The sequence below is a fragment of the Ammospiza caudacuta genome, chromosome 7, assembly GCF_027887145.1.
Source record: "Ammospiza caudacuta isolate bAmmCau1 chromosome 7, bAmmCau1.pri, whole genome shotgun sequence".
NCBI classification, from domain to species: Eukaryota; Metazoa; Chordata; class Aves; order Passeriformes; family Passerellidae; genus Ammospiza; species Ammospiza caudacuta.
Window position 1 is genome coordinate 22,202,200 of NC_080599.1, and position 17,040 is coordinate 22,219,239.

A 17,040-nucleotide genomic window follows, 5' to 3' on the forward strand; every position below is an offset into this window, starting at 1 on the left:
ATGGTGAGTACTGCATTTTCTGTGTCTGCTCCTGCAGGAAAGATTACTCACGTAGTTTAAATCCTTTGCTCCTACATCTCACTATTACTGTTTGGGTAGGTTGGGAAATGGCTTTAATGATGAGCTTCAGGAACTTCTTTTCAATTAACCTTTGAACTTCATGCTGTCTTCTGCTTCTGCTTTATTTGCTTAGTTTTACAGAGAGTTACTGAGTTGCTTCAAAAGAAGTAATTCAGTAACTAACTCATTAAAGTAAACATTTCCTTCTCTTTTAATGAGCTGTCTGCCAAGGATCTGAGGAGTATTTGTTGTACAATCTGTTTGATTTGTGAAGCTGCAAGTTGGCCTATGCTGTCTATCTGTATAAATGCAAGACAGGACTCCCCAAGGTTTGGGATTGCCTGTCCTGCATGTGAAGCCAGAATCACTAAATTTACTAAGGTTCAGGAAACAAAAACTGTCTAAAAGCAGGGATTTGTTTTTGTTACGTTAAAGGGTGCAGCATAGGACTCTAAGAAATAACTGTTGACAGTGCCAAGATCCTTCATTTATTGTCATTTTACACTTCTGACCTATTGCACATATTGTATAATTGCTTATATTTGGGTAAAATCTATAGAAGGGAAATCCAGGCCTGGCTTTTGGCTTCCTGAAGTGTTGTCCCTTCTCCCCTCAGACCAAAAAGCAGCCGTGGTATAACAGCACGCTGGCCTCACGGCGCAAGCGCCTCACAGCCCATTTTGAGGACCTGGAGCAGTGCTATTTCTCCACCAGGATGACTCGTGTCTCGGGTGAGTTCTCATGTGGTGTTCCACCTCTGATGTCAGGCACCTCTTGCAGAAAAACTTTGCTTTTGAGAGAGCAGTTTTCTCTTCTTTGCATGAGAATGTCACTATACACATTTGTGTTCCTCAGATCATCCCGTTTTGCTATTCTAGACCAATCTTTGAAGTTGCTAAATTTGGAAAACTTAATCCTGTCACTTTGGAGGGGCACATGTAATCCCTTACTGTGAAGGGCAACATCCACAGTAACAATTTCTCTGGTGCCTGTTCTGAAGATGAAAATGCTTGAAAGCAGAGGTTGTTGTCTTTCCACTAGATGTGGTATAAACCCAGTATTTGTAAGCATTGCTATTGAAATGCTACAAAGGTATAAACATAAATGGATACATTCTCCTGTATTTAGCATGCAAGAGGACATGTGGAGGTTATCCTTTATCTAGATTGTGTCTTGGTTAACAAATGGTTTGGACTACAGAAGCTGAGTGTGCAGCAGTGCTGTTGTCCCATGGGGCACACCTTAGATTTAAGGCCTGTTTTGGAGAATTAGAAGCTGTTTTCAAAATTGCTTAGATTGCCTCATTCATAATTGAGTAACAGTGTGACAGCAGCTAGAGTAATTGCCTAATAGATGCATGGGTCTTAATTACGCACAAGATCCTCCTAAGAAATGAGAGGGTCAAATAAGTGTGTCTTGAGGGCAAGGAGAGTTGTTCTGTAGCCTCTCTGGAGGAGAAACCAGCTTGGCAAGCAAAGCTTCAGGCAGTGGACTGTGGCAGGCAAGAGATTTGCAGCACCAAGCTTTGAGCTGCAGCCCATATTGAGTGTGACAGACTGCAAGGAAAGCAGCCAGCCCTCAGGGGGTGGGAGACACCACTTAGGGAGGAGAGGAAACCAGGCACAGATTGCTGCAGCAAAGTATATTTACTTATTGCCTTGGAAGGCAAGGACCAACCTCACAAGCCAGGATTGCTGGGGTAGAAACCACTGCTTTTTTCTTCTCCATTAATTTCATTTTAGTCTCTTTAAAATAAATAAATTTTAAAAGTTAATTTATAAATAGCTCCAAATATAAAAGCTGCAGCATGTCTTAGGGAAGCTCACTCTTAAAAGTAAATGCATCTTCTACCTGCTTGAGAGTATGGACTGGCTCAGTTCTCATTGTGCACAGCAAAATGATTTTAATAAGGAATGCAGCATGTTGGGAGGTTACTTCAATATCTGAAAGACTGGAGAAGCACTTTGCATGTGTCCAGCCAGATCCCTGTGTAGTGCTAGCAGGTGCTTTGCAGAATGCACTTCTTCACAGCTCACACTGAGATGTTTTCATGCAGAGCTGTCTTGGTGATGCATAACTGTGTTTATGTAAAAATAAAACTTATTAACCAAGGATAACAAATGGGGCTTTTCCCAGCATTCCCTTGTAGAAGGCATTCTTCTTCATAATTGGAACTATAAATATGAATGCAGTGAAATTGGTTTTTTGTATTTGTATGTGTCAGTTGCACCAAGAGCAGAGGATTTGCAAGTGCAGGTTTTCCCCTAAATAAGGGATAACCTATGATACTTGATTAAGTTTTCCTCTCCTGAGTCATTCCTGCATTTTGACACATTTTAAATGGGATTTAATGTGGATTTAAAGCTTTTTGCACGAAGTGCCTCTGACTGTTTGAGTAGGGAGTGGAGACATAACATTACTGTAATTATCAAATGGCCTTGCACTTCAGTGGGGAAAATGTCTTGAGAAATAATATTCGGTTTTCCAGGCACACACAGAGAATAAATTATAGGAGGACTGTGTGCTTGATCTCTAAATGAGGGAAATAGAAGGGTGGCAGCTATTTGTCCCTATCACAGTGCTGAAGGAGAAGAGAGTCTTTGAAAAACCCTGACTGATGTTTGTGTTGCTTCTCGAGCTGTTGCCTGTAGTGGTCAGGGGCTGATGATGTTAATTTAGAGCAGCACTTTGTTCATTTTGCACCTTTTCATCCCTCTAACATGGATAATGTATTTGCTAGTACCCCAAACATGCTAATTACTAGCCTTCACTGTTCCTTTATAGGCTCAAACATTAAACAGTGCATATGAAGAACACTTCAAAATGCCTTACAAGCATAGATAACAATTTCTGATGGCAAGGAATTACCAGAGTGCAGAAATTATTATTCTCTGTGTTTTCCCATAAGAAATCACAGCTGGATTTTGCTTTTATAGATCAGCCTCTCTTTTTTACACCCTGGTATTTCCAAGCCTTTCTAATAAATGGATCTTGTTGTTTCCTTATGCTGCTGATAAGGCTGGCTTAACTAGTGGGTGGAATTGCATCTTTGTTGTGGGTATGTGTGGTTTCTCTGCTGCTGCATTGGATGCTGAGGTGTGCAGTACCTGTGAACCAGCAGTGTTAGCTGGAGCTCCCCTAAAATGAACTGGTGCAAAAAGAAAGTGAGGGTGGAAGCATTAAAGAGGGGATTCTGAGAATTGCTGCACATTTGAGGGGTCATTATGAAGCCTGAAGGCACTAACTGATGTTTGACTGTGGGTACATGATCATAGTGGGAATTCAGATTTACTTTTCAAGCATTGCTCTAAGTTAGGAATTTTTCCTTATTTACAAAATACTAAAATTTAAAATGGTTTAAATAAAATTACGTTCCTACTAAGAAAAGTTAGGACTTCTGAGAATTCAGTAAATGACTTTCAACTATCTACACTGCAATTTGCTTTTAACTTTTGTAGTAAACTGTTCCATTTCCCACAGAATATTTATCATCATTATTCAAGCTGGCTCAATTTCACCTTGTCTGTTGAAGGTCATAATTTTCACAAAACTTTTAGTACAGGGAGCCTTCTGGTTTCATGCTTGTCTTCCTTTTCCAGCCCTGAAATGATTCTCCCTTAGCTCTGTTGCTTTTGGAATAACAAGAGAAGTATTTTTTACTAAAAGTATTTTGAATGTAATTGACACCAAATGTAGACATACTGTAACAGAACAGGGAAAGGGATATACTTTCACCTCTGTTGAAAACTAGACATATCCTTTGCAGTGTATTTTGATATGCTTAAAAGTTTTCTGTTAATAATCTATATGGCCCATGGGCTCTGAATGTGAGTGAAATAAATGAGCTTACAAAATTGTATTTGACTTCTAGGCAGATTCTCAGCACAGTAGGTTCACCCAGATTTCATTTGTGCTCTGAAAAGCTCAGAATGCCTTCAAAGAACGCCAGAGATGAGAGCGCCTGGTTTTAACCAAGAATTCTCCCCAAATAACAAGCATCATCTGGAGACATAGGTGTTGATTTTTGTGTTTGCTGTTGGTTTTACCTTCTTACTCTTTTTCCTCCCCCTCCAATGTTGCTGCCCCTTCCTAGATGACAGCAGAACCACCAGCCAGCTGGATGAGTTTCAGGAGTGTCTGTCCAAGTTCACGCGCTACAATTCTGTCCGACCGCTGGCAACACTGTCCTACGCCAGTGACCTCTACAATGGCTCCAGCATAGTGTCCAGGTAGGGCACACTCAGTGCTGACCATCTGGGTGTGGGCTCCTGAGGCTGACTTAATAACCCATATTAAGCAAATTATTGTTGGTGTATATGCCAAAAATATATATTTCCCAAAAATAGTTTCACCGATGTGTGACTGTGTGTGATGATTTTGTGACTATTGTTCTGTGAAAGCACTCAGGTACGTCAGTAGTACTTTTTATTCCTGTTGGTATTGATTAAGACCAAATCCAGAATCTTTGAGGTGCCAGTATCAGCAGCTGTTGTACAAAGCCTGCTGTCTTCATGTTAGCTTAGTTGTGTTGTAAGTGATGCAGTTCTAGCATTTTAAAAGCCAAGCATCTTGTTTGGTAGTCTTAAGAATCTGTGGTGGTTTTATATTTTGTTGATAGGTCCAATCACAATGGCAAATATTAAAAAGCTGAGTTGTTTTTAGCTGTGATTGCTTGAAGTCTTGGGCTTTTGAAGCTGTTTATAGTGCTGAACACTAGTGAGGCAGTGTTATAAAGCCAATGAACAGTTCTGTTCTTGCCAGCAATTCCTCTGTGTCCCAGCTGTGCAGGGTGATCATGTCCTGTGTACTGCTGTTGAAGCTCATCTGAGCCTCCTGTGGACCAAATTTGACACATAGCTGGTGAAATGCTTTTGACTGTCTTTCAGCAGAATCATTTTCCTCTAGTTCAGGTCCATGAACCAGCTCCCTTAGGGATCAGGCTATATAATAGAGCACATGAAGAGGATGGGAGTTGCTGCAGCACTAACCTTAAACTGGTTTCTCCCACCCTGCGGGTTTTGCTTATTTGTGGTAGGTTGTCTTTGGAGCTCCTTGGGGTAGAAAAATGATGGAATATCTTAACTAGGAAATCTTCTCTGCTTGGCATATGTACAGGACCTGTTTGAGCTTCTTGCAAGCACATTTCACTGATTTAAATGTTTGTTCACAGCAGTCCCTTGAGAGAAGGAGTAGTATCATCCCTGTTCTATATATGGGGAGCAGGAAATCCAAAGAGACCGTACCTGAGGTCTTGGAAAAAACATTGTGTTGACAAGATAGATTAAACTTGTGTTTTCTGACTTTTCATCTAGCGCCTTATAAAGGGGCCACACAGAAAGTGACAAAAGAGCTTGAATGTTTGTTGAGGGACCCCAGAAATTTGCACTATTGAAGCAATTGGAGGCATTGTGTAGCAGAGATTTTGTTTAAAGCAGCATTGATTCCTTAACTACTGCAATATGTAGCAGGAATGTGTAATGTCCGACTCAGGCAGAGGTCAGAGCACAGTAATCAGGAATCTGACGTATCTTTAACCTGCACTGATTGGGTTCACACCAGCTGCAATGAAATGCAGATGGGAATCTCACTGCAATGTGGACAAACTTTCTCAGCTACTAGTTCAGCATGGATTGGATTTTGCTCCTTTGCCCTTTCTTCTCCTTGACATTCTGCAAAAGCAGCATTTTTGTGGTATTTGCTTAGAAAATGCTGGAAGGACAGTAAACCTCACTCGTATTCTGATTTTTGGGTGAAATATAAGTTTGAAAATGTTTGTTACTGTCATAATGAAGATACAAGCCAGTCCTAGAACTGGTAATTAAATGCATTTTACTGAAAAATAACTTGGTTTCCAAGTCAGTGTTCTCCCCTGCTCATGCTTTTTATTGGTCAAAGCATTTGAGAAATTTTCAGAGGTTTTAGTGTGCAGGCTCAGACAGTTCACATCTGAGCATGTCCTTCGGTGCTTTGGTAAAGCAGCTTTGCTGAATGTGCTGCTGCCATTTCTCTTGTTGGCTTCTGACTATTCAAACAGTTCCTGTAAATCAGAATTTGTTAATCAAGAATTTACACTTAGAATGTGTTGGCCAACACAGTCTGGTGTTCACCTTTTTTTTTTTTCATTTAAACTGATAGCCTCAAGTTGTGAGAGTCTGTGAACTAAATAAGAACAGCTTTTAAGTATTCACACGTGAGCCAAATTAAGGTATCTAAAAAGTGAAATAATGCTTTTAAGATGCTGTGACAGTTTTATTGTTTATTTGGAACACTTCACTGATCTTTAGATGTTTTCCTGGGCATGCAGTAGGAAACAGTGATGAAATGGCAGAAGGTTAAGTCTTGGTGTTTAGCTGTTGCTATTGAGACAAATGGATTTAAATACAGAGTTAATACAAGACTAATACGTAAGAAGTCTTCATAAAATTCTTAGGCAGTATTTTAAAGAGATATTTTAAGTATACTTCAAAATGCAAATAGAACTGACCAGAAGTTAAATTTCCTTGTGTTTTTGTTTTTTTTTTTAATAAGTTGCTGTTACAGATGGACAGCATGCAAAAGGTTTGGTTTGATTGCTCTAACCCTACATAAAGTTCACAGATGACTCCAAAAGATCTGCTGGCTTAAAAAACTTTTTTTTTTTTAATAAGATGTATTACCTTTAGGTTCACAAAGGAGAAGGAGGTAAATAATCCTTATCTGTAAAACACTGATGTTTAGAAGTGAAATAAAATTGGGTTTATGCTAACAGGGTGAAAAGTGTAATTAAAGACTGTGTACAAATAGGCTGAAAAAACTGTGGAACTGGGCAGCAGCAATACCCTCCTGAGAGCCTTGTGGTAAGAATGTTTATGGATGTCTGGACTTAACTGTGGACTACTAAAGAACTGTAAACATATGTATACAACTGTATTACATATGTAAACATATGTAATAAACAACTGTAAACAGTGTTACTAAAAAAAAATTTGATTTAATGTTTAGGAATGCTCCAGTTGCCTTTTAGAAAGAGGAAGCAGAGAAGGAAAATTTCAACCCTTTGTCCTTTTTCCCTTATTTTCTTCAGGAATACCAGATTATCAAGAAGAATGTTCAGGGAAAGGACATTTGAGGCTTTGCTGTTGCAGGTTACTGAGTTTGGCTGTAACATCAATTGGACTTCAGCATGCTTGCAGGATGAATGTGCAAGTATCTCAGTATGCTAAATGGCTTTTTAATGCACTCACTTCTCTTAAGTACAAAGTATTTACAGTTTTCACAAGTATATTAAATTTTGTTAGAATTGGGCCAAGGAATAAATTTTCCATTTATTATTCCCCCAGACAGAGCAGTTGTCAGAGCTTAACTTTCCTTCTCTCTGCTGGCAGTGGCAGTAAATGTAAAGTCTTTCTTTTAAAGATGAGTCTGTAAACTGCTGCGTTAGCATTACAATGATTTATGGAGAAAATTGCTTTACCACTGTCAGGGGCCTTCAGAGAATAATGTGGCAGTCTTTCATATCTGAGAAAAAGAACAGGAAAATCCAAGAAATGTACCACAATGAGGTGTCTCTATGAAGCCTGGGTACCAGAAAGCTGGTTCTCCCTGCTCCATGATTCCCAGCTTTGGGAACATGAGGAAACTCTAAAGTTTGGGGGCTTTGTGTGGGTTTCTGTCATTGGCTCAGACTTCAAATTCTTCCAGATTAGTTTACTATTTCTCTGAAAGATCTTAAAGTGACATTTAAAAGGTTTTGGATAGGTGACACTAACTATCTAAATCTAAAGGCTCTATCACTATCTAAAGGCTCAGTGATTTACATAGAGGCAAATAAACAACTTGAAGTTTTGGATGGAGAAGCCTTGGTTGAATCTTGATCCAGTGTTCAAAAACTGCATCTTACCTTTGGTGTCCATTATATTTTTTCCATTGCTTGCTCATTGTTCCATTGCTTCTAAGTAATGAATGAGATGTGAAGAGCTATCTCTTAGCATCCAAACAGTATGACTTTCTGTTTCAAGATCTGTTTCAAGATGGCATATTTGTTTGTGTTCAGCCTTTCAGTAATATGACCTGAAATTCTTTCTTCAAAGGTGAGCTTAAAAGAAAAAAATCCATTATGAGTGAGTTTTTAATGTATTCATTGAACTGTTTAATTTTTCTGTTGCCCTTTTTACTTTGGACTGTAATTATTTGTCCATATAAATTCTCAGATCCAGACTTTAACAAGATACTTTTTAATTCTGAATCCACCATAACAAGCCTTTTTTTTTTTTTTAATGCTTGGGCTGCCTAGGATTAGATGAGCCATTTTATTAAAGTTTGTGACCAGCAATGCTTCTTGCAGGTAAAATTAAATTAATGAAATGGAAACAGGATTATGTTTTAGTGTAGTAGATGCTGCTCCTTAAGAAATGAGGAAGGCTGGATTTTTACTTATAGCCTATTAAATAAACCATTTTTAAAATGGACTCGTATTTACAAGTGGCAGCTCAAAGCTGGACAAATCTGTCTTATTTGAACTATTCCCAAAAGTAGAAGGGAGTGAGAAATGTTTGGGTAAGGTAACCTAAATTGCAGAATTACCAAGGAAACTTGAAGTATAATTCCCTAAACTTACTTGAGGTTTGTGCTTCTCCTGTGGCTCTCTTACTTTCCTTCATCTGAAGTTCTGGGTTTTAGATCATGCATTGTCTGGGGCTGAAATGGGATTTTTGTTTAATTAGAGCTGAGTAAAGCACAGAGCCTTTCCTTACTTTCCCATCTTTCTCTGGAGTGCTGAACTGATAAATTTCCTAGTACATGATTGTGGTCTGGGTCCCTTGAGCAGAAGCTAAATGTGACTTGTACCCAGCCAAAGGGTTATGCAGGGGTCAGTGCTGATCTCTGAATTCAGAGTTCAGGGACACTGCCCTGGAACACAGCCCTCCAAGTCCCAGGATGGGCTGCTGGTACCAAGGACTGACACCAGAAAAGAGCTTATTTGCTTTTATCTCCAGTCTTGACCTGCAAAGTAAACCTTCTGGTGACCACAGTGATGCTGCAGAGAGAAGTTTTTTCTTTCATCAACATAAGAGCTAAAACTTAACTTGAAATTGGGAGGTTAATGAATGAAGTGGCATGGCTGCCAGTGGAACCTAATCTTTTTCCTACTAATTTCAGACAATTTGGCAGTAGGAAAAATCTTTTTCTCATTAAGCTCTCTTAGTACTTGAAACCTGTCTTCATCTGCAGACAATTAGATGAGAATTTTTAGTTGAATTTCAACTTTATGAATTGTCATAAATGATCTGTTAAAAGTATTGAGCAATCTTTTGATTCATTTGGGAACTGGCTTATAAACAAAATGTTTTAAATAGTGATTGCTCTTCAGGTTTTTTCTTTTTTTCTTTCAATATCTTAAAAAATCAATATGCAGTTTATGCAAGGTGTTTCCATGCTTTGCCATGTAGCAGTCACTGCCTGCAGCATGGGATAATCCAGTTTTGGAGTAGGATTCTCAAAGGGATGAGAGCTCCATCCTCAGATTCATTCAAGAACAGGCTGAAGAAAGCCCTGAGTAACCTGGCGTGATCAGAGCTGCCTCTGCTCTGACCAGGTTATTGGGCTAGAGACCTCAGAGTCTTGGGGACTGTACTTGTGATAAAGGTACATGACCAGAGCATTAGAAATTGTACATTTTGCCCTCACTTTCTACTGAGCATCTTCCTCTGCCCTTAGTTTTGAGAAGAATTTAAGGAGGAACTCTGTGTGTGGCTTGAACATGTGTAGTGCAAAGGGTATTTCACTTCTACAAACCTTATGATCACTCTTTACAATTTCAAGAGGGTTGTATTTATTGGATTTAAGACTGCTTTTCTTTTGAAGAGAGGTTTCCTGAAAGTGCAGGAACTCACAATGGATGCTGTAGTGTCAGAAGTGTACTTTGAGAAATCAGTATTCAGGTAGGAGGATGGTACTGATGCCTTTTTCAACCTAGAAATGAAACAACACATGCTTTCAATATAGGATAGAAGGTAATATAAAAGTGGATCTTTATTTTGAGGCCTTCAGAGGCTGTCATGGAGAATATCCACAAAAGCCTGTCGACATGGGGTGAAATACAGTTTAGCAAATGAGCAAAATTGACAAAAAAACATCAATTAGGAGGGCAAGTGGTGATGCAATTCCCCTCCAGGTCAAGCTCCTTCTCTGGACCACCCCACCTTGGTACTAGCTGTACTTTATGAAAATGTGTCTTGAAGAATTCTTCTCAACCTTGGTAACCAGGAAGAATCAAGATAGTATTGGGGCCCTGGAATTTGTTTTATCTTTCTGCCTATGGAGTGGGCATGGAAAATTACTGGGAAAACTAGCCAATAATACAATAGTCTCCAGAGCTACAAATATGTGTGCAAAGAATACAGAGAAAAAAGCATATAGAAAAAAAAGCAAAAACCAAAATGGCATCTTTAACATATGAAAATTTCCTTGCATCATTGTATCCACCCCTTTTGATTGCTCAGGATGAAAGTCTTTTCAGTGAGGCTGGAGGTAGCTGCCCTTCCATTCCTGGTGATGTTAATGTGGTAATGGATGTCATCAGGCAGCAGTGGTGTCTTGGCCTCAAGAACTGGATGGGCAAGCCACAAAAACTGTGGTTCCAGCATCTTGCACATACAGTTCACATTCTGAGTGTTTGTAAAAGTCAAAGATGGATTTCATTTAATCCCCCCCAATTTTATAGCTTTCATTTGGCATTGAGTGTTGATACAGTGAATTCTTTTTTCTGCGTAAAGACACAAACCTCTTATTAATAGAACATGGATTTCTGTATCTTATTACAGTATTCTTTTAATTTTCTAGCCATATTTGTTGTAAATGCCTGAATTTTTTGAAGAGCTAATGATCTGAAAAGTATTAGCATACCTTTGGATTTTTTTTGTTTGTTCCTGGCCAACTAGAGACATTAGCCTGTTAAATGGTGGGTAGTTGAGCAGTATAATAAGAGTGTCTTAAAGCGTCAAAGATATGTGGTGTGGGCTTAAACGATTCTGAGAATAAACCTTACAAGCAGCTCAGCCTGGAGAAGAGGCTTGAGCTCATGATTATTAATATATCATCGTTTCCATTAATAAATACAGTTTCTGAGGCATGTTTGGGATTTATGTGCTGCATAGTTGTTTCATAGAATAAGGTAATAAATAACACAGAATAAGCTATGAAGTGATGTTTGTTTTCATGGGATTATATAAAGTGTGTGCATACATTTGTGTAAGTGAAGTCAGAAGAACTTCTCTGTGAGACTGTGGAATTAAGGGTATACATAAATCATTCTTTAGAAAAAGTAAAAAAAGGATAGCATTCAAAATACTGATGAAATAAGATTCAAAGTGCCATCAAAACAAATCTCATTAAACAGTTTTTTCAGCTGGATGAGAAATGCTTCAAATGATGCTTTAACCTTGTTCTGTCATTACCAGGCAATGGGAACATTGCAGTTAATTGCCCAAGCCCATCCTCTGGCTGCTTGGGAAAGGCTCATATGTGGTGTATGGATTTGGTATTTAGGAAGGCTGGTGCCTGTTGGATTGAGCTGGGTTGTCTAAAGAGGTTACTGTCTCCAGCTGTCCCTCCTGATTCTCTGCAGGGTGTCTGGCTGGAGGACTGGTGGCAGTGTCAGGAAAAGGCAGAGGCTTGGGGTGGTGATTTGTCCTGTGAAATGGGACCTCTGGCAGTGTGGTCAGCTGGAGACAAACAGCTGCTGCTGCCAAATCATGGAGGAAGCATTAACAGGAGCCTACAGACAGAGTGCATTGTTTAAAGTCCGAGTATTGATGGAGAATTCTCTTTCAGATCTGTTTGTTCCCCTGCCTCATCAGCTCTGTCAGCTGTTGCTGTGCTCAGTTTTAAAGAAACAAAATCCTTGTTGGTGTAGTAACAAAAAGGTGGCTTGGAAACAAGTTTTATATCTAGAAGGCACTTCAGTACTTGCTACAACTGAATTCCTTCCTACTTAATGATAAGATGATGCTTTTGTTCAGACTATCTTACAGGCTGTTGTGGAGCAGGGTTTCCTCTCTAAAACCTCAGCTTGGGTAGAGGCTGCTATGTTCTGTTCCAGCTGAACATGAGGAACTTCTTTCCTGTGCAGTGATGGTGCACTGGCAGATTGCCCAGACAGGGCGTGGAGTCTCCTGAGATATTCCAGAACCATCTGGATGCAAGGCTGTGCCATGTGCTCTGGGGTGATCCTGCTGGAGAAGGGAGGTGGCACCAGATGACCCACTGTGGTGGCTTCCAGCCTTATCCATTCAGTGATTCTGTACTGGAAACACTTCCCAAACTTGAAGGCAGATGAGAATGTTTGGATAGCTGTAACCTTTTCCACCTTAAAGTTTGAAAATGTTGACTCTGCTGTGCCTGCTGCCAGCTGTTCATAACCCACTGTGTACCAGCCCAGCTGGGTGAAATGGTACCTCCTGGGTTTCAAATACAGATATAGGTTACCCAAAATACTGCAGCAGGCAGACTGATCATTTGGCTTGAATTTTAAATAGTGTCATAAGGAACGCTCTGCGTTTAACTGTTGGCATTTTTAGTTAAATTTCCCCTGCTCCAGGAAATTATTTAAAATGGTGTTTGTGGAAAAACTGAATCTAATCTTCATTAAGTTGCAGGGTAGTTGTTTGCAGCAGCTCATTGTACTTCTGTGGATCTGGCATAGAAACCCTGGCATTGTTGTCATCTTCTCTTCAACAAGCAGAAGAGCATCGCCCAGCAGTAAAGTGGCATTTTATCAATATGCTTTTTTTTGGTGGCTTGCAGAATTCAGCAGTTCCCTATAGGTTTTCTCATCATTAGTGTTAATTAAGCCAAGTTCCCCTAATGCATGTATGGGAAAAAACCTAATGCAGCCGAAGAGGCTGTCTCTAGCTATAATCTTACAGCCAAGACTGGGACTCTGCTATGGCTTTCTGGGATATTTTGGGTTGTATTTAGAGGAGATTAGGTTAATGGTAACTTCTTTGCAAAGTAGAGAGGAGCATAGTTCTGAAAACTGAGCTAATGCAAGAAGCCCAATTAATCTCACCGCACTATATGCTCTCATTGGGTTTGAAAAAAGAACGACTCCGTTTTATCTAGAGATGACAAAGCATAAAAGTCACTCTGTTGGGTTTGATTTCTGAGCTGTGAGATGGATCTGAGCCCACCAAATCTCCTCGATTCAGGTTTAATATTCTCCTTTAAACAAGCTCTTTATGGAACAGGAGTATTATGAAGTGGTCTCTGTTAGAACTGCTGGCATTTCATTACACTTAAAAGGATTTTTATAAGCAAGAAGTGGGCCTGGAACTAGGTCTAATGACATTACTTTGTTAATGTAGTACCTTTTTATGCCTTTCTTCAAACAGAGCAGAACAGCCCTCCAGGCTACTGTGCCTGTAAGAGAGATCCTGACAGTGGGACTGCAGCATGGCTGTGCAATGATGTCTTTCCAAGGGAGCCCAGAGCTCAGGACTGTCCTTCCCTGTGCAGTGCAGGCTTTGCTGGGCTAATGCAGCAGCCTTCCCAGCCTGTTTCCCTGATGGTGGGGGAAAGTTAATTAACACACACAGCTGACTTTCCAGTCTCTGGTTTTTGTGGTTCATATAGGGGTTTGATTAAGGGTAACATTCTCATTGGATGTTCGGAGCCTGGAGGAGGAGAGGAGGTGGGAAGGGTACCTTGGCTACATTCAATGGAGCCACTGGAGCTGGGATATTCCAAGCAACTCCAAAGAATGGCATCAGTCTGAAATAGCTTAGGGTCCTCTGTCCCATGGTTTTTATTAGACATCCATTAGACCTGAATCTGATCCACTGAGAGTAGCTAAGATGACTTCACCTTGATCAGAGGACAAATCTGGCAAATTTCTGGTGATCTAGGGGTCACATCTAACCTAAGGTAATGTGATTCTTCAGGATAAAAGTGTTTGCTGTCTGATAGAATGACTTTGAGTGATAATCTCATTTATGCATTTAACTTATCTATCCAAATAACAGTTTACAGAGAATTGAGGTTTAAGTGGTCCTTTCTGACTAGAGATAGCAGCTACCTGTCTGGGATCATGACATGCTTGCTCAGTTTATATTTTAGAAAATATCTGGCAGCCTGGGAGTTTGAATCAAGAAATATGTTCTGCAGTGGTGGTCTGTCCTTGTCCCTGTGACACAGATTAAGGACTCAGAAATAAAAGCAGTGACCTTACTTAGGTGGTGGTGCTCTGGAGTAAGGAGTAACTAATGGAACTGCTGCTTTATTATAGAGAAAAACCTCAGTGGTTTATTTCATCCACTCACAGCTTTAGCAGAACAAGCTTTTGGTACTGAAACTTCATATCCTTTGTTTCAGTAGCTTTGGTTTTTGTGTGTGACAAAATGTAGGCTTTGAGCTGATAGAACACAAAGTCTGAGTGCTTTACTGCAGCTTCCTATGCCTGAATATAGCTTTGTTTTTAAAAAAACATGTTAGTATGCTAGTAGTGCATACTTAGTGACACTAATTACCTTCCTTAATTACTTAAAATATCAGTCTGTTGTAAGCAGTCTCTCAAGTGTGTGATATTAATACTGATTTCTGTATTGGCCCCAGGTGCTTAACAGCCTACAGTGGTGCCCACAGTGTTGGATTGTAACCTAAATATCTAATCTTTGGCTTTGGTGCCTCAAAATGAGCATTGGAAAAAGACAGCCAGGCTTGGGATTGTTAGGAGTGACAGGACACCCCTTGGAGGAGGCCATGCAGTGGAAGCACAGAGTAAGAAAGACTTTAAGGAAATAAAAGTGAAGGATGAAAACTGCTTCTGACATCTCTCATTCTTCTCACCAATTAAGTCCCAACAATATATTCATGTTGTCATTAAATATGGGATTCCACAGCAAGATAGGAGTTGATGTTAGAGATACAGAAATAGAAACAGCACTAGGCTGGGGAGAAACAGAATTGAAAGCCTTTGGTATATCCAGAGAGGACAGTATGTCTGTGTGTGTGTCTCTATTTATATATCTATATAGATATATACAGCTCCATGAGAGGGACTGAATCATCTACTTTGTAAAAATGGCAACTCCTACATTCACAGATCTTGGTAAGGAGTCAGGGCTGAGGCATTTTTGGTTACAGTGGCAATTGTAGGCTGTGTATGTGAAGGGGAGAGGGGCAGTGGGCTGAAGACCTTTACCTTTAACTGGTGGTGCATTAAAGGCAAATGCACTTCGATGCCTTCTCCCTGCCTTCTCCTGTTTTCAAACAGTGGGTATAGTGCATCCCTGTTGATATCTAGTGTGAACCAGCTGTACATGGATTGCTGTTGTCAGGAGTTACTACCTGAAACATGTGTGTGCTTCTTAAAAAGTGTAACTGGGAGGGAGGAAACCCTCCTCTGTTCCAGATCAAATCTTCTGGCCAGTACCTCCTAGCTGTAGTGTGACTTGTTGAACACCAGTCTTGCTGTTGCCTTGCTCATAACCCTTTTGGGGAGGCAGCTGCTCTATTCCTTTAATCAATTTAGTTGCCCATCTGTATGCATTCCCTAACTCCAGCTCATCCTCCGGGGATGTGGAGAACAACTGCACACACCAGCAGGATGCAAATGTACTAAGGCTTTACACAATGGCAGAGCTGCTAAATACTCCTTCTTTACTCTTTCCCTGCTGCTCTATCCTCAACACCAAAGCAGGCTTCCAGGCATGTTTCAGAAGCAATTTATTTCATAATTCTATTTGTTAGCTATGAGTGTTCTCCAAGGTCACAGGCTTTACCATTAAAATAAAGCAGTTGATTTATAATCTCACAGATTGGGAATTAAGATAAGCAGTGGAGAAACCAGAACCCTTGAGGATGTGCTTACTTTCTAGCAGCCCTTAGTGATATTTCCATAAGATGTTGGTTGTCAACTTCTTAAGAGAAAGAAAGCAGTGATTTGGGAATGAGAGATGTCTCTCTTCTATTTTCCCTAAAACAAAACTGTCAGATCCTTTCAATCTGATTTCTGTAAGTAATTCTGTGGCATGTTCATAAAGCTCTTTCAAATATCCAGCAGTTCATATGTCCCCAAAAGATTCCTTATAGAAATTTGCTTAGTCTTGGTTGGTCAGAAATGTGGAGTTTAAAAATAGGTTGAACAAAAAGGAGCAGTTGATAACTGCTTTTAACAAGTACATCTTTGAGGAGCAAGGACCACTGCTGGTCCAGAAGGTAATTTCACTGGAGGTTTTAATTATTTCCTGTTATTCTATTGCATGTTGTTATTGTGCTAATGAGGAATTCACTAGGACTGTGGAAATGTATCACCTGCAAAACGGAATGTTGTATTTCTGAGCTGGCTCTTTTGAGTCTTTTGACAAGACAAAACAAAACTTCAATTCTCCAGTGAATTTTCATATAGATAAGCAAGAGCTTACATTGACACAAAGACTTCAGGCAGCAGGTGACAGGAGCACCCACGAGCCAGTTAAATGCAAATAAGGCTTGTATAATACTAAGTGTATTTAAAAGACTTGCAAGAAAAAGCATTAAAATGATGGTTGCTGTGCAGGTAGGCTGTTTGTCCTAATGCTGTTTAGTCCAGGTGTAAGCAGAGCTTTGCAAGTACTAGGAACAGTTCTCTATGGAGAATGCACTTGATTAGGTAGTTAGATTGTTCCTATTTTTATTTGTAAATCACTGTTGAAAAGCTGACTGGCAGAAAGAGAGAACACTGGCTGTTCCAGGACTGAGCACAGGTGATGGGAGGCCAAGGTGCAGGTGTGTGTTGGTCTGCACTGTAGTTGTTTATTTCTGCATTCTTTTTCTCCCTGCAGTGTCTTTGATGCTGTTTGAAGGTCACAGGTCTGACAATTCTATTACTTAAGGCTTTTTATTTTTTTAATGATGTGTTAACTTTTATGGGCCTCTTTAAACACTAATTTGTTTTGTCTACAGCATGTCTCTATTAAAAAAAAAAAATGAATTAATACTAGAGAAGCAAACCCAACCCAAATG

At 39.8% G+C, this 17,040-nt stretch overlaps 1 protein-coding gene across 2 annotated transcripts in view; it reads left to right on the top strand.

Annotated features, from left to right (window-relative positions):
- The window catches only part of COP1 (COP1 E3 ubiquitin ligase), a 124,654-nt gene that overhangs the window by 33,750 nt on the left and 73,864 nt on the right, over positions 1-17,040 (top strand). For both annotated transcript variants that reach the window (XM_058808441.1, XM_058808442.1), the window contains exons 10-11: positions 677-791; positions 4,154-4,289. In XM_058808441.1, coding sequence (XP_058664424.1) covers positions 677-791; positions 4,154-4,289 — 251 coding nt within the window. The remainder of the gene's footprint in view (positions 1-676; positions 792-4,153; positions 4,290-17,040) is intronic.